The 21790-nt window shown below is 52.3% G+C and overlaps 2 protein-coding genes across 4 annotated transcripts in view; one reads left to right on the top strand and one right to left on the bottom strand.

The window, feature by feature from the left end:
• Positions 1-1278: 1278 nt before the first annotated feature.
• On the bottom strand, positions 1279-6086 carry LRRC59 (leucine rich repeat containing 59). Its single transcript, XM_084298694.1, has 7 exons — positions 5810-6086; positions 5419-5478; positions 4747-4905; positions 4301-4405; positions 3545-3617; positions 2702-2875; positions 1279-2089 (listed from the first exon to the last, which is right to left on the bottom strand). The coding sequence occupies exons 1-7, from the start codon at positions 5921-5923 to the stop codon at positions 1845-1847; spliced, it is 930 nt and encodes a 309-aa protein (XP_084154820.1). The 5' UTR covers positions 5924-6086; the 3' UTR covers positions 1279-1844.
• A 2708-nt stretch (positions 6087-8794) lies between these two features.
• Positions 8795-21790, top strand: part of ACSF2 (acyl-CoA synthetase family member 2) — a 38846-nt gene continuing 25850 nt past the window's right edge. For 2 of the 3 annotated variants that reach the window (XM_084298423.1, XM_084298424.1), the window contains exons 1-4: positions 8795-8916; positions 15641-15836; positions 19063-19191; positions 20151-20204. In XM_084298423.1, the coding sequence (XP_084154549.1) occupies positions 8849-8916; positions 15641-15836; positions 19063-19191; positions 20151-20204 (447 nt within the window). In that variant the 5' untranslated portion in view covers positions 8795-8848. Of the gene's footprint in view, positions 8917-15640; positions 15837-17693; positions 18857-19062; positions 19192-20150; positions 20205-21790 lie in introns of those variants that run through there. The other variant, XM_084298425.1, reaches the window with a different exon arrangement.

Raw genomic sequence — 21790 nt, forward strand, 5'->3', positions numbered from 1 at the left:
GCTTGCTTTTAATTAGATTGGGGACCACGCTTGCCTGGCCATGAAGCCATCAGCACTGATGTGCACCCAAGGACGGTTGAGGTCTTGTGCTCCAGAGGCACTTAGTGAGATGAGAGCCGAGTGTGAATTCGTGTGTGTCCAAAGCGTGGAAGTCACCCTTTGGAAGGGGGGAACGTTTTTCAAATTAAAAAACCCTGAGCGATGACAGCTTCACACACTCAGCAGGTACCTTTGTGCAGCCAGAAGCATACTTCTGACCTGAACTGATAAATCTTTATAGCTTTGCAATTGTTATCATAAGCAGTGCTCTCTCTTAGATAGCAGAGCAGCAGATTCCTGCCAGATGCAGAGGGGGAATGTTGCTTTGAGTGCTGTTTGCAATGTTTCTGAACGTTTCCAGGTAGTAAGCAAGGATCTTTTAAAGACTATAGTGAGTTAAATACCAAAGCTATTTCGAGGAAGCTTGGAAAACATACGTACTGCTAAGCTAGAGAGATTGGCAGCCTTTCCTTCCCTTTAGCTTAAATGGATGCTGTTGCTTTCTTTTGCAAGGTTGTGAGAGAACTTATCGCTGGCCTATGGAAAGCTGAGGGCTTACTGTTTGAGTGATGACCTTGATGCGAAATGCTATGGATGGCTTACTCGTGGCAATGCAGTAAGAGTGGAGCAGAGTAATTGCCGCTCCTCCTGGCAGTGCAGTGCTGCAATCAGCAATAAGGCCAGGTAGCAGCGGAGAGGGAGCCGTTCTGCTGACTGATGTCCACGCGTCTCAGCGGAGTTTGGAGCGTGGCTATTCTGAAACCTGCACTCGCACCATTACGTCTGCACTTCAATTGGTTTTAGTGCTCGTGAACTCTTTGAGGACACGACCAAGTTCTGTTTTGTTCTTACAGAGATTATTTATAATTAATAGGCCTCTGTACAGCTGAGTTTTCTTCTCTACGTACAAACTGCCAAACCTCCCAGCCTTTGCAGCAGCAGTCCCAAGGTGAAGTCCAGTTCTGCCAGGCCGTGTGTGATGCGGCAACAGCGCCACCCAGTGCTGCCACCCATCCCCTGCCTTTCTGTGAGGGTCAGACCCCCTGTAGTTACACAAAAAAGTCTGCAGACTGGCAAGAAGCCCTTCTTAAGCTGCAGCTCCTTTGCTGGCACTAGCTGGCTAAAACGAGCGGTTACTGCGTGCAGTCAGAGGTTATTTTTAAACTGCTAAAATTGCTCAACTACAATGAAAACAAGGGGTGTTCTGCATTAGCAACATAAACATCCAGTGGAGACAAATTGATGCGAAAACTGTTGTATTGAAAATTCTCAGCTTGTTTTCAAGAGTACATCAGCTTCTTCACTCCAACAGAAGGACGCACAGCCATGCCACAAACTTGCAACTGGTCCCGGAGGAGGCCTACATATATCAACCCCATACAGCCATATCACTGATTTTTAGCATTAATAGAAGTGAGAGCAAGAAATGGATATGTGTTACAAAACTTACACCTCCATTATAGAGCTATAGCTACCTAGATAACTGTAAGGCTTTTGTATTTCTTTCCCCTGCTCCTATAAATTAGCAACTTTCTGTATCTCACAATCTAGGTAAAAATTCCTTGGAGGCAAGAAGTATTAACAAATTTAAGCAAGTTAATCTGGGCAAATAAGAGCTTACAGGCCAACTGAGAAACATGCACAGCAAAGATGATCCAAACAATAACTCTGCTCTACGTGGAGTGGACCAGCAAATCGATGCTGACTGATTAGAAGCAGTTTCATCAGAACACAATTCCATAGGAATTCTGGCTGCATGGATGGTGGAAGGAGATGCTGAGGAAGCGAGTGCCCGTCCTGGACGATCACTGCTGCGAGTTCTGGTGTAGCAGATTTTGCAGGGCTTTATGGTTTTGCACAGCAGCTACAACATCCTCATAGAGAGTGTTCACGCTGATGCACAGCGGTTGATGTCGTAGCTCTGTCAGCTTGCAGACAGCCAAGGTACAGAGGATGCACAGCAGCACCAGCAGCAGGACCCTCAGCACTGACCGTGACCAGGAGTGCTTGTGCCGGGGCAGCTGAGGAGGACGAGAACTGGAGGCGGGCTCTGCAACAAGAACATTGGCAAGATCAAGAATGTGAGGATTTAGTCAAATATCTGTAACGGTTACATTCAGAAACGTGCTGCTCAGGTAATGTGCTTTAGCCTGTGCTATGGTTGTCTTTTCTCATGAATCCTCATCACATAACTCTGGTCGATAATAAATGCACAAGACCTCCCTACTTACATGAGAAGTTTGAGATTTTCACTTCTGCCCATGAAGGTAAGGGGAGTAAAGAATCTCTGTGTTGCACAAGATCTGTTTTTAACCATGTACATTCAGTACATCTAAGAAAGGAGTGGAGAGAAGTTCTCGAGAGTTCTTCAGTTCACCCCAGATACTGCAACACTCTTCCTCAGCTACAGCTGTCCAGCTGTCAGGCTTCTAACAAGCTGTACTGCTGCACTGTTTCCCCACCATTCCTACTCTCTCAGTATCTGGGCTACATAAAAGCAAATCTGGCATCAAAAAGAGGATGCAGACTAAAAATATGTTGCAATTCTATGGCAGTGGTCTTATTCATTCTCCTTGGCTTATTTTGCCTACGCAGTGCTCAAGGCACACATTAAAATATCACACCACAGTCTTTATTTGGACTCGCTGTGGACGCTACTTACTTCGGGTTTGCACGGCTTCTTTTTTAGTTTTCTTCTCCATCTCCTGTTTTGCAGCTCTCTGGGCATCGTACTCCCGTCTTCTGCGTTCCTTTTCTTCTGCCTTCTCCCGCTTCCTCAGTTCCCTTTCTTGAGCTTCCCTGGCTCGCTGTTCAGCTTCACGCTTCTTCTCCATTTCTGGGGATTAATAGGAAGCGTTTTCCTTAATTTAAAGGGCTGTCATTGCCTTCTTCCTTATTATTTGCTTATCTGTTCCCAGTTGGAATGAGGAAACAAATCCCTGCACAGGATCCTGGGCAACCTGCTGTAGCATGTGGACTGCACCTTATACCCTTAGCTATTCTTTGATTCTGTGAAGTTAAATAATCCCTGTGGTGGACTCTTGTTTGTTTTTGTTGCTGTTTTTTATCATGTATCTTCCATCTTGTTACCTCAGATTTAGGCTTCCCTTAAAACAAGTTCTGTGCTCTTCTTTCATATACTTTGTGTGCAACCCACAGAACGTTCCAACTAGGGACCTAACGTGTCCCATTCCTGGACGTGTTCAAGGCCACGCTGGACGGGGCTTTGAGCAACCTGGTCTAGTGGAAATTGCCCCTGCCTGTGGATCTTTGAGGTTCCTTTCAACCCAAACCATTCCAAGATCGTGTTGTTCAGGCAACAAACAGCACAGTGATCCCAGGCTATCTTTCTCCACCTGGCTCTCCTACCCTAGGACTCCCTGATAGTTACAAACACAAACTTCTGCCAGTTACATCGATTGCCAGCCAGCAGGTATTTGTATGTGGACATGTTAAAGATTGAGAACAGAATTCAGCAAGGTGTGTGTGAGGACTTTGTGCTTACCTCTCTCTGCTTGGAGCTTCCGTTGTCTTTCTTGGTCCTGCTCAGACTGGATCACTTTCATATGCTGCAGTACCTTCAAGGCCCAAGAAAACAACCTGAGAGCTCTGCAGAAGGCTCACTGCATAGCCAGTTCAAAATAGAACAGCTGGAGTGCAGCTGAGGACACTCGGCTGGGTCTGACCAGCCCCAAAGTTTGCACACAGCTGCCTTAGCCCTGCAGGTACAGCTCTGGAGAGAGCTCAGCCCTTCCTGCATGAGCCTCTGCAGTTAAGAAACAGGTCCGTGTGTCAGAAGAGCAAACGTGGCAAATGATGCGAGCCAATACAGAGGATCACAGAACAATTTTGGTTTCAGCAAACTGAATTCCTACAACGAGCAGCACAAGGCAGTAGTGCAGGCACAGATTTTTAACTATTCTTGCTCCACAACTCCCAGCAGTAACTATTTACATGACCCTGTAGTTTCCCAGAGCTTCTCCAAAGATTTTTGTACTCTGCTGTACTCTACACAGGGATTATTTTGTCTGAGTGTCCCTTTGCTTCCTTGCTGATGGAGGAGAGTCCTGCTCAGCCTGGTGTTTTCCCTCTCTAGGCACAGAAGCAGTGAAGTCAGTGCAGTGAACCAGCACCTCACTGGCTAAAGGAATTTCAGAGTGCTGCAGCAGCAGCTGCCCAGCTTGCTAAGCAAAAAGAGGAAAAGCCCTCCACCGACAGAGCTAAGTAAGGAAAAAAGAATAAAAGCAAGCAGGTTCCTTACCCTGACAGCAGCCTGTTTACACTGCTTCTCGTCCAGGCAGTCGCCGGCTACTTTAGCTAGAACAGGATCCAGGGGATTGTCCTTCAGATCCAGCCACTTCAGGTTCTGCAGGAAGGAACGACAAAGGGGAGGCTGTAAGAGCACACAGCAAGCAGCTGACCACAAGCAGCACAACACTCCTGAAATTCTTTAAGAGATCCAAAGCAGAAGCAAAGAGCCACTTCATAAGAACGAAACAGGTATGGAAGGCAAGCAGAGGGCTCAGGCAGAGGTGTTTTCAATAGATGGGAGATAATTTCCACTGAGCTGTGGTGCAGAGACAGCTGAATTTTGGAATGGGTAGGCATCAGGATGGATGCTTTACCAGAGAAATCAACTTGAGAAGGATCACAAGACCCTGGCTCGCGTCCCAAAGCTTTACGTAACTGCCCAGCAAACAGCTTTACCTTGAGCTGCGCGAAGCTGACTGGCAGGGTGACTAAACGGTTGTTCAGGAGGTCCAGATGCTGCAGATTGACCAGGCGGCCAAAGTCCAAAGGCAGCTGTTGCAGGCGATTTTTACTCAGGTCCAGTTTCACCAGGTGCATCAAACTACAGAAGTCTGACTAAAAGCCAGGTACAAAAAGCAGAAAAATCCGGTCAGCATCTTAACGAAGGAACCTGAGCAGGGAACGTGCTGGGATAGGCTGCACCTTGTGTAAGCTGCAAATCCTCAACTTAGCCCAGGAGGGCAGCTGGAAGAAAATCTCTCAGAAGAGCGAGGGAGGTGGCAGTGGGACAGACAGGACACAAACCGAACGTGGTGATGTGCAGCAGGACAACTGAAAACCGAATTCCCACTGCCAAGGAAAGCGGTCTGTGTTCGCGCTGGGATCCTTTGGCAGGGAGTTGCTGCAACCTCTCTGTTCAGGTTGCCCTCTTCTCTCTCGCTAGGTGCTACCTGGCTCAGTAAAAGCTGCCCACCTGTACTAACCCCAAATCAGCAGCAGTGCCGTTCAGCCACCCCAGGAGGAGCAGAGGGCCATTTCCAAGCCTCCCAGTGAATCTCTGCTTATCTCTCCTGAATATTTCCTAGCAGACCTTCCTCATCTTCACAAAGGCTCCCTCCAGCATCTTACCGGCAAGGAGATGAGGTTGTTACAGGACAAATCCAATACAGTTGCCTTGGGAAGTGCAGCCTGAAAGAGAAACAAAGTACTTGGGCCCGCAGGTAGATACAAACCCGGCCTGCCCCTGCTACTTTTCTTGCAGTCTTCCCCCCCAGCCCTCAGCTTCCTCCCCGAGGCTGTTCCTTACGGGGTCGGGACTCAGCATCCTGCCTTTAAAGCCGAAAGGCAGGATTCCTGCGCTTACAGCTCGCAACCTCTCCCTACCAGGAGGCGCAAACCCTCCTCCCGGCCACGTTACCAACCCGCAGGCCAGCTCGGCCACCCCCGGCCGCGGCTCTCGGCTCTCCCCGAAGCCCCCGGGGGGCACCAGGCGGCACCACCCCGCTCGCCAGCCGCTCACCAGCTCCCTGACGGGCACCTCGCTCAGATCGCACAGGCTCAGGTCCAGCTCGTTGCCGTCGAGCTTATCCTTCAGGCTCCCCGCTTTGCCACCACCGCCGCCTCCCCGAGCCATGGCCCCGCCGCGGGCGGCGCTGCGGGAGGCGCGGGGCCGGGGGGCGGCGCGGAGCGGTGCGGAGCGGGACAACGCGGAGCTGCCGGGCCAGGCCGAGCCACGCCGCTCCCCGCTCCCCGCCACCCACTTCCGCGGCCACGTCCTCGCTCCGGGACCGGGAGGGTCCCCAGCGCCCTCTGTCGGCCCGGAGCGCCGCGCTCGGCTCCCCCTCTCCTCCTCCTCCTCCTCCTCCTCCTCCCCGGGGCCGCAGCGCTGCCCCCCGGCTGCTCGGAGGCTCGGAGGGGGGCTCCGAGGGCTCCTGCGTCCCCTCCTCACCGGCACCCGGCTGCTGCTGCCGCTTCGGAGCGTCCTCACCAGCACATCGTGGCCAAGCTGAGCGATCTGGGCACTGGGTGCCTTGTTTCACTGGCTGCCGTCGCTTCATTCTCTTCATGGTGTCCATAATCCAAGTGCCACACTCGTTTTTTTGTGTCTTTTTTTTTATTTTTTTGCACCAAGGTGTTTCTCTTTACAAGGAGGAATTCTGCACTTACTACTCCTCCCTTTATCCAGAACTCCAGCACTACACAAAGTGCTCTCTTGCCTCGCCTGACCCCGCTGTTGGGAAAGTCAAAAAAAAAGAAGCCGGGGACAGAGCCAAATGGGTATCACCCAGTAATGGGATTGCAGCGAGTACCAGCCTTGGCTTTGCTGGCCCCTGTGCAAATTGTGGTGTACACGGTCGGGCACAGTTGTTCAGAGCTGCTCCAGCACATCCGCCCCTCGGGCGCCTTGGTGAGGCTTTGAGTTGCCTCCAGGCCTCTCCCAGCACTGAGATCTGCTCACCTCAGCGCAGATGGAACTGAGATCACAGGAGTCTGCGAGCAAAGGCATCACAAACAGCAGACACGGATTCGTCTCATAGAAACGTAATGAAATTTGCCTGAAGCTGACGTGCTCCCACCCAGGAGGTTCTGGAGGTTTTGCAAAGCAGGTTTTTGCACCTCCCAACGGCAAGCTGACATTACAGAGCCCTCCTGTGAGAAAAGCGAGGTCTGCTTACGCAAGAACCTCCCCGGTGCCTCAGCAACTTCCAGAGGGGACCTGAGCGAGACCTTTTGCACGTGTAGAAAATACCTTCATATGTGCAGGGCTGCAGAGACTGGAACGCCTGGAGTGTGTGCCACCTATTGTGATTAACTTCCAGGCAGATTTTTAAATCTTTATTAGAATTATTTATCACTCGGTGGCATGTGGAGTGTTACATGCCAGGCTGCCATCTCGAAGTCTCAGGCTTTGACCATCTCAGACGGACGTCCCCAGACCTGAAGGTCACGTTAACTCCCGTGCAATTCTTTAATACCTAACCGGCCTTCACTCAGTAGCCGTGATCCGAGTGGGGAAAGAAAGGTCAGCCTGAAACTCAGCATGACTTCTGTTTGTTTGTTTTTAAGGTGAGGGTTTTTTAGATCACAGTTGTATTTTTTTTTCCCCTCTGTGGTTAAACAACACCAAGCACAGCGCTGATGCTCCTGCAGTACAGATACAGCTAACTGCACTGGGCTTTGCTGCAGCAGTGGAGGAGATGACTTCTGGCCATGGCTGTCAGGCGGCCTTACAGCATCTCCAGAAACACAGAAACTCACCTAGCGCCTGATTTGAGCGGGACTGACATGTGCAAACACCTGTGTGTCTCTAACAAGCCTTCAAACCTGCACGAGGCAGACAAATCATACCAAGGGGCACATCTGCCTGCTCTGCAAGAGAAAGGGTGGAGGAACAGCAAAAACACAAAGAGAGGGGGTCGGGGGCTGGAGGAGATTCCCACTGCTTTGCCCAGTGCCCTGTGCACAGCCGCAGCCGATTTTGCACATTTCAAAGACAAAGATTTCCCCTCCTCCAACCACAGAAAACGCTGTCACTGCTACCACCGAGCAAACTCCTTGTGCTTTGTGAACAAGATGCACACGAGGGAAAATCCAAAGTCTGTTTCGAAAACCAACCAGCCGGGAGGGGAGATGTGGTGGCAGTCAGCGTTTCACTACCGGGCCGTGTTACAAGCATATTTTATGGCTTTGATGCCTCAGACACGCTGATTCTGGGGCCAGTACCAATTCCCTTGCTCATGAGCCCTCTCGTGCTCAGCACAGCACAGCGTGCCGTGCAGACTCTGCTTGCTGAACCCGCATCCACCCGGGCAGAGCGTGGGAGGAGGACCAGAAGCGGAACGAGTGCCGGCGATCACCCCACAGGTCAGTGGCCGAGCGAGAAACAGCCCCGCGCTGCCAGCGCCGTTTGGCTCCTGCCTGCGAGGCCATCGAGGCTTCAAACATCCCCAGCCCTTCCACCAAAACGAGCTGGGCTTTGCCACCGTGCCACGCCGTGCCCCAGAAGCCTGTCGGTGCTGTCCCACGGGGGACAACGCGTGTGCCCCAAAAGTGTCAGCGCTGCTGTGGGGTCCCCCATAGCCCGCCCAGCTCTGGAGCACCAGGGAGCGGGGCTGCGGCGCGGGGTGGTGGTGGAGGCCAGGGGGGCGATGGGCAGGGGCTGGGGGGTCCCAGCACCCACGCCCCCCACCCTGGGCCACGCAGCCTTCCCCTTGGGGCTCCCCCATCCTTCCTTTATCTGCTCCCCCTGCTGGCACCGCCGGGGGGGGGCGGCGAGCCGGAGGGAGCGCTGAGGGTCCCCGCATCCCATCCCATCCCATCCCACCCCATCCCACCCTACTCCCAGGAAAGCACCCGGGGGGGTGCCGAGGGTGGCCCCTTCCCTAACCCAGCCCCTTCCGCAGCCCCCCGGGGCCAGGCTCGGCCGGGACCGAGGCGGTTCCCGGTGCGCACCGCCCCCGCCCGACCCAGCCCGGCCCGGCCCGGCCCCCCCCCAGCCCCGGCCGCCGCCGCCGCCGCTGCCACCGCCCGGCTCCCGGCTGCCGCTGCCCCCGGCCTCATGGGCATGGCCACCGCCGCCCGGCTCGCAGCGCTGCCCCGCCGGGCGCTGCTCCTCCTGCGGGGCCGGTAGGGACGGGGGAGCTCTGGGGGGGCTGCGGGATGGGGGTGGGGTTGGGGCTGGAAGGGACCTCAAGGGGCTGGAAGGGACCTCAAGGGGCTGGAAGGAGCTATAGGGGACCTCAAGGGACTGTAAGGGACTTTAAGGGACCTCAAGGAGCTATAAGGGACCTTAGGGGGCTGTAAGGAGCTATAAGGGACCTTAGGGGGCTGTAAGGAGCTATAAGGGACCTTAGGGGGCTGTAAGGGACTTTAAGGGACCTTAAGGAGCTATAATGGACCTTAAGGGCTTTAAGGGGCTGTAAGGGACTTTAAGGAGCAGTGGTGCAAGGTGGGGGTAGAGGGGACAGGGAATTTGGGGGTGGTCGCAGTGCAGAGAGGTCAGGTTCAGCTCGGAGTGCTGGGGGTTTCCTCTAAGCGTGTGTCACTGTCTCCTGGCTTCCCTATAACCCCCCCCAAAGCGGCAGGAGACAGGGGCCCTGTCCTGGGAGGGGGACACAAGGGGCAGGGATGAGGCCAGCACAGTGTGCAGAGGGATGGGAGCGTGTGCCCGGGGCTGGGCAGCTGGGCAGCAGCTCCCTTCGTGCTGCAGCAGCAGGAGATGAACCCAAGGGCTTCTCCTCTTCCCCCAGCACCCTGCCGTGAGGGCAGCATCCCTGCTGGCACCGGGCCCTGCAGAGCGTGGGCAGGGTGCTGAGGGGCAACGTGGTGCCAGCCGGTCCTTGGCACCGAGGAGCTCTGGAGCCTGGGCAGTGATTGCTGTTGTTCATTGCTGCCTCTCAGAGCGAGTTCTTGGGAGAAAACAGCAAAAGGGAAAGAACTGATCTGGAAAGGGGCTTGGGAATATCAGCTGAAATTCAGGGAGTCGGCCTCCCGAGGAGGCATGGCTTGCAGCGAGTGACTCCACAAGGGGCAGCTCTTGCTCTTCACACGGAGGTCCAGGTGTTTCCTTTCAGCTGGGTTCAGAGAGGGAGTGAGGTGGTGCCGGGGCCAGGGCTGCCACCACAAATACTCTTCTCGAGAAACGGGGTCAGAAGAGAAGCAAGGCAAAGTTTGTTGCGGTTTGGGCTCCAGACTAGAATTTCAAGTGGGGCTGAGGGGCAGGAGCCCAAAGCAGTGGGATGCAACGCAGATTTAAAGGAGTAAACTCCTCCTAGGAACAGAAATGTTTTTAAAATTCTGCTGTTAGTATCAGGCAGTGCTTGGCCTTCTGGCAGGAAGAGGGCGGAAGGGAAAGAGGCGCAGTGGAGAAAGTATTCTGCTGTCTGATGGAACTGAAATCTGAGGACTCCGTTAAAGCTTTGGAGACTGTCATTCCTCAAGCTAAAACAAACAAAATAACCAGTAATCAAACCCCATTAACCCTCAGTCAAAAGAGTTGCTTTAAAGAGCAAGGAAGAGGCAAGGCATTGCAGGGCAGAAGTAGCTTTCACCACCCTTTTATTGCAGTCGCGTTACGTAAAAGACCCCAAAGTTGTTTCAGGGTGTTAGAAATGGCTCAATCTTCAAAATAGGATTAAATAAAAAAAATAGGATTTGTTAAAAGAATAGGGGTAAGCAAACAGCGCTGGGTGCACCGGGAGTCTCCACTCCACCAGGACGCACCTATTTAATCCTATTTTGAAGATTGAGCCATTTCTAACAAGGGAGATGATCGTGGTCGACTTCCCAGAACAAAGGAGCTGGCTGAGGAGCCCATGAACCTCTCCAAACGTGACCTCTGTAGCCGGGTTCAATTTGAAGCCACGGGAGGGCAGAGCCTTTTATATAGGTGCAGGGGGAATGCCACAGCTCAGGTCAGCGTCCCTCCCGGTTGCAAAGCTGGAGCTTTTGGTGTACTCCCTGTAGTGGGACAAATGGTTTCAGCGATGCCTCTGCCCCTTGCTGCTCTTCTGATAATTTCTATAGAGGCAGGAAGAGTTAAAGGTGAAAAATGAAACTGCTTATCTTCTGTCAACAGCGATTAAATGTTAGCCAGGAGTGCTTTATTAAGTTTGATGGCTTCTGCTGCTCACGGCCAGGCAGGAGTGCCAGGATCCAGCTGCCAGGATCCAGCTGCCCGCCTTCCTTCCACGCACGCCAAGGAGGGAAGCTGCTTTTCCCCAGGTCTCCGTTCAGTTACGCTGCTGAACTCTGAAGTTCCTAGAGTGAGGGGCAGCCTGGTGATGAGCTTGGCTTGTTTGCAGCGCGGCAGGCTGGTTGCTGCTGGAATGTGCTGCTGAAACAGGGCACGCGCTCCCCAGGAGTAGCGTTCATCAGCGTGCTGAAACCCAGGAGCACGTGGAGTTTATTTGCTCTCCTCCAGCTGAGGCAGGGAGCTGAGAGCTGCCGTAGGATCGGAGCGAGGCCCAGCGGGCTTCTTTTATCTCCAGCAGTGCCAGCTGTTTCCTAGGGGAAGGTGGAGGGGGAATTATTTGTCTTCTGTAACAAAGAGGAACAAAACCAAATATTTCTAAATCCTTTGGAGCCCTCTACGTAGAGGCCTCTCGAAGCACTCTCCCAGTTCAACACTGGCTGTTAGTTCTGGCACCTTTTTCAGCACGGTGCTGCTGGTAGTTGAGGGATCACGTGCCTGCCTTGTTCCTTCCATGCAGTGCCTCCAGAGCCCTGCTTTGCTTTGTCCCACACCTCTCTTTGACCCACACCACGGCCAAGAAATGCGTGCTATGGAAACGCTGAAGCTCTTGCAACATCAGCCTGGAATTCAGGGAACTCTGACAAGGGACAGCTGTGAATTTTGCTTCTTTAATGTTTCTGCAGAGGCCGTGCGAGGAGGCACTTTGAGAAGAGGTAGTGACTCTGGGCTATGAGCACAAGGCACCTTAGACCCTAATTTTAAAGCTGCAAGTGAGGGTGTGAACGGCTGGGACTTGTGAGAATGAGCTGCGCGTGTTCTCGCACCGAGGCTAACCGTTGGCTTTTCGCAGAAGGATTTTGAAGTGCAGGGCTTTATAAAGAAATCTTTCCCCGGTCTTGGACATTCTTTCGTCCCCGCGTTTGGGGGCAGGGAGGGAGCTGTGAGGACTGGAGGAGGAGCTGTGTTTGGCTCTGGCTTTGCGTGTCGTGAGTGAGGATCGGGCCCTTCAACTTTTCTGCACTTCGTAGGGACTGCAGGAGGGACTCCAGCGTTTGCACAGAGAAAACAAACCATTACGTATGGAGGAAGGGTGGAATTCTGCTTGCCGGGAGGTCAGTGAAACCCTCTGGCTCTTCAGGCCTGGAAAAAAAAAAGGAGAGAGTAAGAGCAGGAGGCCTGGCCTGGTCTGTGCTTTGTCAGGTCCTGGCGGTGTGGGCTGTGCAAGGAGCTTGGGAGAGCAAGAGGCTGGTGGCAGAAGGCATGAAGCTGCTTCAGCTCTGGACCCTGTGCATTTAGACTGAATTTCTCACAATTTCCCTTCCTATCTTCAGTCTATTTTTTTTTTTTGGTCAGTCACATGCTAGGGAAAGATGGCAGAGCAACTTTCTGTTTTGTTTTGTTTTGTTTTTTTTCCCCTGCTAATTAGTAACGCTTCCCCTGCTCTGCGTCCCAAGAGGAACCGAGCGGCTGATGAAATGCTTCTGTTTGCCCAGCAAAGCCCCGAGCCCTCAGCCCACTCAGCTCGAGGTGAGCTCCGGGAGGGCACTTGGTGAAAGGGCTCGTGCGCAGCCAGGTCAGCGTTTGCTCTCTGCCCCCAGCCTCCTCTGCCCTTTCCAGGCTGCCTGCGGGAGCTGAGCACGGGAGGGAGCCGCTTCTTTGTGCTGCAGCTGGAGCTGTGCTCAGGGACAGGTTCTGCTTCCACTGCAGCTGGAGGCGACCTGGCTTCGGAGAGGTGAGGACGTAGTGCCCCCAAGTTAATGTCGTTGCAAACAGTTCGTGGTTTCCTCCTCCAACGTGCCAGAAACTGCAGCGGCTCCTCTAAAAGCTCTCTCCAGCAGCACAAGGGCTTACCTGGTCACCGACAGCGAGTGACAATGGCTGCGGTGGTTTTTATTGCTTTGTTAGGAACGTTCCTCCTTCCCTTGGGTTAGGGAGAGATTTCTCAACCTTTATAAAAGGCTTTTGTTCTTCAGAGCTCTCTTTCATCTCCTGGTTTTTATACCTGCCTTGCCCAGGAGCTTTCAAACAAGAAATGATAATTCTCTGTGATGTTTGCTTGGTTGTTGCCTCCCTTCTCCTTCTCTGGTGACCCTTGTACAGCCTTAGCGTAAATTGCCCTACAAGACTGCTAGAAACGACTGCCTGAGTGGAGTGAGCGGGAGCTGCAGAGCTCTCCGTCCCCGGAAAGGAACGGGGAAGGAGGCTCAGTCACCGCTGAGCTCTCAGAGCAGAACTCCCCTCCTGGAGGCTAAAAGCTTGTTCTGTGCTCACCCCGTAGAGGAAGCAGCTACATGCTGCTGCTTGCATCTCGTGGGCAGGAAGGCAAATCTCCTGCAGTGAATAGCACCGAGTCTTTGCAGAAGGTTGGCACCATTGTACCCAGCTGTTATGTTATTTCAGGCTGCTCTGGTTTTTTCCTCTCACAGATCTGCCCCCAGCTTTAAACGCAGGACCTTGCCTCAGCACCGTGTGCCCCAAATGTGTTCCTTAACCCTGTCCTTCCTGGTCACCTGCATCGGGGACGGGGAAGCTGAGAGCCTGGAGGAAAGCAGGGAAGAAGTGAGGACGGAGGCAAGAGAGCCCGGGGAGGCCTGCAGGGGGCTGCGAGGCTGCTTGGGTGGAGGAAGGCTCAGGGCAGGAGCAAGTGGCGAGAAAACAGGGAGAGGAGTGGCAGCACCTGCATCTCTGCGAGCTGTGGTTCCAGGGGAGGCTGCGGCTTTTCCACTGAGCGAGGCAGCTGGTGGGCAGACCTCAGGGAAAGCCAAAATGATTTGAAAACACTTTTCCTGCTGCCCTGCCCACATCTCTCCAGTTTGGCCTCAAATACAGTTTCTCTGCGCCCCTCTCAGGTATTTTGTCGTGCCATTTCTGCCGAGGTTCTCTGCTGGAACACCTCCCCTGTTGTCCTCCCGGTGTTTGTGGTGGGTGTAGGCTCCTCTACCCCGCACGTCTGCTTTATTATCTTTGCAGCTCCCTCCCCTCATCCATCTGCTAGCTCCTCGTTTTATTGATGCTGTCCTCAGGACCATAAACTCTCTCCAGTGCACTTCACAGAGACAGTGAAGTGCTCGCAGCCCGCTTAGCGCTGCGTACACAGCCCCTGACTTCGCCAGCTCCTCTCGGGTACAGCTCAACTTCTTTGAACTCCTCTAAGCAGTTTTTATTCTGTGAGATGAGAATTTCCTGTTCTCTGCAGGCCTTCTAGGGGAAGGTTCAGATGACGTCTCTCTGACTTTGATTTTAGGTTTCACTTTCTCAGTCTCTTTCCAGCTGAGGGAAGCCAGTCCGGGGAATTTGCCTACACACAGGTTTTCCTGCACACCTTCCACGTTATTTGCACCTTTTCGTATTGTAGCAAGATCAAAGCCATTTACAGTCTCTCAGGAAACTGCCAAATCAAGAACCCGTCCAGATATTTAGAGATGCCAGAAGCAGTTTTCTTTGTTGCCCGAAGGGAGGCAAAGGAAGAAATGCAAAACCCTGCGCTCGAGGGGAATAACCTCAGGCACCAGGACGTGCTGGAGGCCACCCAGCTGGAAAGCAGCTCGGTAGAAAAGGCCCTGAGGGTCCTGGTGGACACCAAGTTGAACACGAGCCAGAAATGTGCACTTGCTGCGAGGAAGGCTAATGACATCCTGCACTGCCTGAGGCAGAGCATTGCCAGGAGCCTGAGGGAGGGCATCCTTCTCTGCCCAGCACTGCTGAGGCCACCCCTGGAGTGCTGGGTCCAGTTCTGGGCTCCTCGGGCCAGGGGGAAGATGGAGAGAGCCCAAGGAGGGGGTGGGAGTGGAGCTTCGCTCTTAGGAGGCTGCAAGTACCTGAAGGGAGGCTGCAGAGAGGACGGAGCCAGACTTATTTCTGTGGTGCCCAGCTCCAGGAGGAGAGGCAGCGGGCACAAAGTGACACACAGGAGGGTCCTCTGGACATCAGGAAGCCTCCCTTTACTGTGTGGGTGACCGTGCACTGGCACAAGTTGCCCGGGGAGGTTGTGGAGTCTCCGTCCTCAGACACATTCAAAAACTGCCTGGATGTGGTCCTGGGCAGGTAGTTTTTGGTGGTCCCGCAGGGGCAGGAGGCTGGGGCAGGTGACATCCAGAGGTCTGCGCCAGCCTCAGCTCCTCTGTGATCCTGTGATTCTCTAACAGCCGACTGCTGAAATGCTGCTGGAGCTGATGCAAAGCAAGAGCTGTCTGCTTACCTCAGGGAGAAAAACACAAACAAACACCTTCCACCTTTGTCTGGTGATTCGGTTTGGTATTTTATGGTCCTTCATCTGGGTGGAGCTCAAGGCAGAGAAACTGAGGCTGGAACAGCGCAAGGAAAGGCTGTAAAAGATGACCCAGGGATGAACTGCCAAGACTTTTAACCCTCATGCAGAAACTCCTGGTACTGCAGGCAGACTGATAGGCCTTGCAGGCAGGGAGGATTGCATTGATGGGTTATATTATAAAAAAATAAATACACTCTTTTGTAACCAGAGCCCTGCTCTGAACCTTGTGGCTTAGGAACCGTTTGGGTCTTAGATTACAGCGTTACCACGGCGGTGAGGTAAACTGGGATTATCACCCCAGCCAGGGGGCAGGGAGAGCTCTGGGGGTGTGTGACAGCAGAGAAAACCCTGCTGGCATCTATTTCATACCTTCTTTTCCTTCACAGTGCCCTGCACACAAGGAGACCTGCTGCCTCCCAGCGGGCGACCAACAGCTATGTCCAGGGGGCTGTGGACATCCCGCTTCTAAACAAAACCGTGGGTCAGTGCCTGGACCAGACGGCTGAGCGCTTTCCTGACCGTGAGGCCTTCGTCTTCGTCCGAGATGGGGTTCGGAAAACGTTTGCTCAGTTCAAAGAGGAGGTGAGCGTCTGCTTCGCCTGTCAGGGAGCCCAAACAGCCAGATTCTGGCAGCAACAGCTACGGTGGAGGCATCAGAGCTGGCTTCAGCCCTTAGCTCAGCAGGGAGGTTTGTCCAGTGTGCATCTCTGGCCTGGCCCCGAGCCCGCAGTAACAGCATGGCCTGGGTGAGCGCATGAGGGGTGTGTGCTGCCTTTGTCCTCCTTGTGAGTCATGCCCCGTAAAGTGCTTACTTCACACCTCAGAAGGAACTTTTGTATTTAACAGATAGTGGCTGTAATTGGAGTGGGCTGAGTCATGACGTTTCTGTCACCCGAGCAGACTCCAGCTCTTGTGTCACTGCGCTGACTTGCAGAGCTCCTGAGCGTGTCGGGATTTCTGCTCCTAGCACGAATGCAACTGTCAGCAAAGCCAAGGGCTTTGGGCTCCCCGTGCTGCCCTGCCAGCGAGGAGCACGGGGGTGCCCCAGGAGCCAGGAGGGGACACAGGCGGGCCAGCTGAGCCGGGCTGCTCTAGGGATGTTCCCCACCACAAAGCCTCAGGGCTCAGCCCTGAAACTGGGGGGGCTGCTGTCGCTTGGGGACAGGCTGGGGGTCTTTCAGAGGGTGCTGAGCAATGTCATTGTGCATCACTTGTTTTTAATTCTTTTTTCTTTTTTTCTTTTTTATTAAACTGCCCCTCCACCCACGAGTTCCTGCCCTTGTACCCCTTTCCGATTCTCTCCCCCATCCCACCGGGAGAGCAGTGAGCAAACGGCCTCGTGGTGCTGAGCTCCCTGCTGGGTTAAACCCCAACAGCCCCTGTGGCACCGAGCGTGGGGTGCGAAGGGTTGGGGTAACGGCAGGTCTGAGCGGAGTGTGTTAGAGAGAACAAATTTGTTTATAATTTGCTGTAATTGTATTTGTTTAATGCTTGCTGGCCACAAGGGTGATTTATTTGCTCTCAAAGTTTGCTGTCAGAGTTGTGTTATGTAACCCCTTCCTTGCTGGGCGTGCTTCCTGTTTCGCTGTTTGTCATTGCTTTAAGGTGGCTTCTGGTTTTATCACTTTGCTGGGCTGTGTCACATTGGCTTACGAGACAATAAAAGTACCGGTTGTGAGCCTAATCTGGTATTTGCACTCAGCATTTCCATCATCTTTTTGCTTTGGGAACTGTTTCTTGGAAACTAGTAACGATTACACATTTTCCCTTTCTCCTCGGAGAGCCAGTCAGTGGAAGAGATGAGGGAGGACGCTCTCCCCTTTCCCTCTCCCTCCTCTTGAGATTTTGGCGTGTCCCTGGGCTGTGCAAACCAGCCTGACCCTATTGCTCTGCCTCCTGATTGTGGGTTAAGAATACCCTTAGGAATATCCTACCCTGAGGCAGGACAGTTCTGGGTCACAGGGTGTGTGGGATTTAGCACAGTTGTCATTGTCACCTCCAAGGGTTACGGACTTCCCGTGAACAAGTGTGGAAACCTACAAATAAAAAAATGACAGAATCTTTACCAAAGGTGTGCCCTGCCCCTGGCAATGCCAGAGATTTACAGCTTGCCCCACTGTGCTGGGGTCTGCTGTGCACCTAGCAAATGTTGGTCAGCACCATCGTGCGCCCTCAGGGGAAGAGAATGCCTCGAGATCGGATCCAGCCCCTGCACCAGGTGCTGCGGCAGAAGCAGAGAGCCAACTCAGGCCAAAAACAGTGGAAGCAGAAGTCATCTGGTTGGTAAGGAAAGAAACTTATCCTAGGGTGAGCTGCGAGATCTATGAAGAGATTTCAGCCGTTGTCCAGGTGAGCACATTGTCACCTGGCTGCTGCGATGCTGGGATAACGGGGCCGGTAGCGTGGAGTTAAAGGGCTGGGAAGCCAGGCAGAGGGATCCCTCTCTAGGGAAGGAGGCACTGACAGGGCAACTGGAAAAGGGGCAAAGCCCTCACGCTCTGAAGGTGACTCCTGCAGGAAAGGCATCCCTCAGGGCACGTGGACACCATGGAGAGGGGCATCCAGCACCTGAGGGAACTCCATTCTGGAGGTGCTTTCCAGTGACCTGGGCAATGTCAGAGGCCCAGATGAAGTCAAGTGCGTGTGATCCACGTGGCAGAACGTTGTGTGGAGCTCACCGTTGCCGTGCACCAGCTCGCTGGCAGTAATGACCTGGGAAGATGGAGAGGGACCAACGGCGGCTGCGCTGGCTGGCCAACACCGGCAGTACAAAGGAATTCTTTTTCCTCTATTTCCCTGCATGTTGGCTATGGAGAACCTGATCCAGCAGCTTGAAGAGAGGCAGGATGTGTCTTTTCACCCACCCATGTGGACCAGTAGTTCAGCTATTAGGAGTAAGTGTTCCTCTGCTCAAGAGAGAGTATGTAGTAGGCAACACCACGTGCCACCCTGTGGGTTTACCCGTGTGACCGCGGGGAGGATGTTTGCAGAAGTGAAGGCTGTCAGCTGCCTTTGGATACTGCTGAGCAAGTAAAGTGCCCAGTGCTCTGTGTCTGTCCTGGAACGGGCTCCCCAGGGCCGTGATCACAGCACTGAGCCTGCCAGAATTCAAGAAGCTTTTGGCAATGCTCTCAGAAATACAGCTTGCTTTTAGGGTGGTCTCGTGTGGAGCCAGGAGGTGGGCTCAGTGATCCTCGTGGGTCCCTTCCAGCTCAGGATATTCTGTGATTCCATGACACTGACTTGTGGATGATGGCAAGTGCCCTGGGGGAGCGCTCACAGCAGTGGAAGCAGAGCAAAAGCAGCACAGAAGCAAACCTCTGGGCTGGCACAGCGGGGGAAGATGGTGCTGTCTGCCATGCCAGAGAGGCTTTAACCTCTTGGCTTGCTTCACATCCATGGATAACGTGTGCAGTGGGGTCCATGGTCAGGATCAGCCCTCAATCACAAGCCCATCTGTATGTTGTCTCTTCCCTGATGGCCTGAGGTGCCATGGGCCCACCGAGTTATTTATAACTCACCCTTATGTTGCCTGAGCCATTTCAATTCTAGCACCCTGATCCTCCTCCTGGCAGTTTTGATGTTTTTCAGCAGCATGACAGGTAGGTGAGCGTCCACACGAGGTACTTTTACAACCAGAATACGATCTTGCTGCAGCAGTAAGCTGACAGACTGCGCAGCAGAGGCACGCTCTGTCTGATTTCAGTTGCAAAGGTGATGCTTCTTCCCCAGAAAGTAGTGCCTGGAAATGAATATCCCCTGATGCATGCTGTTTGAGATCCTCAGGCACTTGCCTTGTATTTTACAGGTGGACCAAGCAGCAGCTGGACTTCTGGCTCTTGGCCTGAAGAAGGGAGACCGGCTAGGAATGTGGGGTCCCAATAAATACGAGTGGGTTCTCATGCAGTTTGCAACTGCCCAGGCAGGAATCATCCTGGTAAGTCTTACTGAGTCTGAGTTTCTGGGTTTTTAGTGGTGTATTGAGAAAGGAAACAGAGACAAAAAAGCAATAGGTTATGCTGGAGGGAAAAGTTTGCTGTCTGACACATTTTCTATGTTCATACCCAGCATGTTAGCTCTTAACGGAAACCAGTATTTAAACAAGATCTGTGCAGCCCTCAGCATGTCCTCTGCTATGCAGGAAAGCAGACTGCAGAGCTGAGAGGAAGGAGCAGAAGGAAGTGAACTGCTGGCAAATGGCTTGCAGTAAACAATTATAGATGGAAACATGTTTGCCTTTAGGACCATTTTTAGGTGACATGCTGTTGTCCTAAACAGCTGTCGGTTATTTATGTCCCTCCTAAATAGGACCTGTATTGCTTCGTGGTACAAATGCTCACTTAAAAATTGAGCCCAACCTCCACACCCCAAATTTTCATTTGATTGTATGACCTGGTACATTAACCAGAGCATGTCTTATTTACACACTGCTCTGTGGCTAAGACTGTACCGCATCTGGTGTGTTTACTTCAACATTGTTCCTCTCAGTGTCTGCAAAGCTGATATTTTATTTTGCTGGCTGTCCATTAAGAAATTTGAATTGTCCTTGAGTTTTGAACATCTTTAGTTTAGCGTACTGAATGTCTGCCTGGCAGAAAGGAGGCCCGTGTCTGTTCCTAAACTGTTGTGGCTCACGTGTGGTTTATGTGACCTCACATAAATCTTTTCTCTGTATTTTTGTTTTCTTCACTTGCCTGCCATGCAAACACGGGATTCAGCTTGCTTTCCTAATGAACGTGAGATCCTTGTGGTGGTGAGCTCTTAATTCTGCATCTCAGACAGGAGAGGCTTTGACTGACTTGTCCCTGGGAGAACTTTCCTAGTGGAGTATGCGTTAGGGAAGAGGGTTTTGAAGGCAGGGATAACTGAGTAACCTTCTTCTTTCTCCCTCTTCAGGTGTCTGTGAATCCCGCCTATCAGGCCCGTGAGCTGGAGTTTGTCATCAGGAAGGTTTGTGTGGCACTTGCTGTTATTGCTACTTGATTTCTTATGAGAAATCATAAAAGCAGCTGTCTGTTAAAGGGGGTAGTAGGGGCACGGTACAGAGGTAAACTTCTAGTTAAGCACTTCAGTACATCAGGAAGAGGTAGGGAGAGCTGGGCAGAGAACAGGGCTGGTGCTGACCATGCAAAGGGAACACCACCACAGTGACCATGGGGATGACACTGCAGCGTAGTGGTCCCAGCTGTTGCTGTTCTCTGGCTGCCACTTGATCCCTTTGATGAAAGACTTCTGCATTCTTCTTAAGTTTACCTTTCCTGGCTCTGTTTATGACTTTCATCCTGTGCATCTCTCCTGAAGTGTCTGTGTTTTGTTTTTTTTCCAGTAGGACTTAGCTTTTGTTTTCCTTTCTAGCTATTTGTGTCAGATTCTGCTCTGATTTTCTCCTTTAGTGTAAACCTGAAGTGTTGACTGTGCACAGAATGGGCTTCAGCTCCATTGGGAATTACTCCTGTCTCACCCTTGCAGATTTTCTAGTTTTCCTAGCTTTCCTATGTACCATTGGCACTGGAATCTCTGATTTTCTTCACCACTGCTAATTATTTGATCGTATTTGTTTCTTTGCACAATGAAAACCCGAAGGAGTTTTCAGCTTTGCCTGTTGGATCATGTCAGCTTGTGCAGTCCCTTTCTTGCTACATCAGGTTCCCACCCTCCAGTATATAGAGTAACAAACACCGAATAATAGCCATTCTCCCTGATTGCTGCTGTTGTTTCTGGGACTTTGTGAAGTGAACTGTTGACAGCTTTCGTATGACAGGTCCTTTGAAAAAGGGCCTGCTGCCTTTTAGTTGACATCGAGTAGGAGGTGCCTGACTAAAGGCCCTTTTCTCATGTAGCATCTGCCTTGCTCTCTCCCCTCACACAGCATCTGTTTTTCAAAGCCGGTTACATCAGAATAGTAGTTTGAAGTGACTAGTAGTGAAAAGTTACAAAGCCCCAAAACATCCCAGAAAAGACACAGTCCCCTGGGTTCCAGGCAGACTGTTCCATAAATTGAGCAAATGTTTGTCTTCCTTTCTGACACACCCCAGGGGGTACTTAAGAATAACTTGCTGGCATAGCCTTGGTCGCTTTACTTCATGGACCCTGGGAAAATAACGAAAACAGCCAAGTACGTAATTTACGTAAATAGTTTATTTGACAAGAGTGGATTTTTGGAAGGTGAAAACAGTTTGCAGATCTGGGTCAAATTCAGCCAATCACATCTGCTGAAAAATAAATTCTTGGAGTAATTAAAGGGCTTTGTTTCATGATCATGTACATGTAAAGGTTGGATTAAAAATGTTTTAATTTTCAAAACAGCTGACACGTTTTTCTTTTGGGGCTGGGTTTTTTGTTAGTGTTGGGACTCCAAATCTGAAAAATCAGTCATCTGCCTTGTGCAGTGCAATGAACAACGCCGATCCTTTGCGAACGGGATAACCTCGGGCTGCAGCTCTGCTTCTTGGCCAACAGAAAATGAACACCCAGCTAAGAGAGGGCGGCTGCTGTACCTTCACCCTGCAAAGACCTATTACGTGTTCTTCAATGAA

The sequence above is a fragment of the Netta rufina genome, assembly GCF_964035555.1.
Source record: "Netta rufina genome assembly, chromosome: 19".
In the NCBI taxonomy this organism is placed as follows: Eukaryota; Metazoa; Chordata; class Aves; order Anseriformes; family Anatidae; genus Netta; species Netta rufina.

Excerpts from the sequence above, each read along its gene's own strand:
- LRRC59 (XM_084298694.1), bottom strand. The coding sequence starts at position 5,923 with ATGGCTCGGGGAGGCGGCGGTGGTGGCAAAGCGGGGAGCCTGAAGGAT. Across the intron at positions 5,479-5,809 it reads AGGTGCCCGTCAGGGAGCTG|GCTGCACTTCCCAAGGCAAC; the intron begins GTGAGCGGCTGG and ends TTTCTCTTTCAG. Across the intron at positions 3,618-4,300 it reads GTAAACAGGCTGCTGTCAGG|GTACTGCAGCATATGAAAGT; the intron begins GTAAGGAACCTG and ends TGGGCCTTGAAG.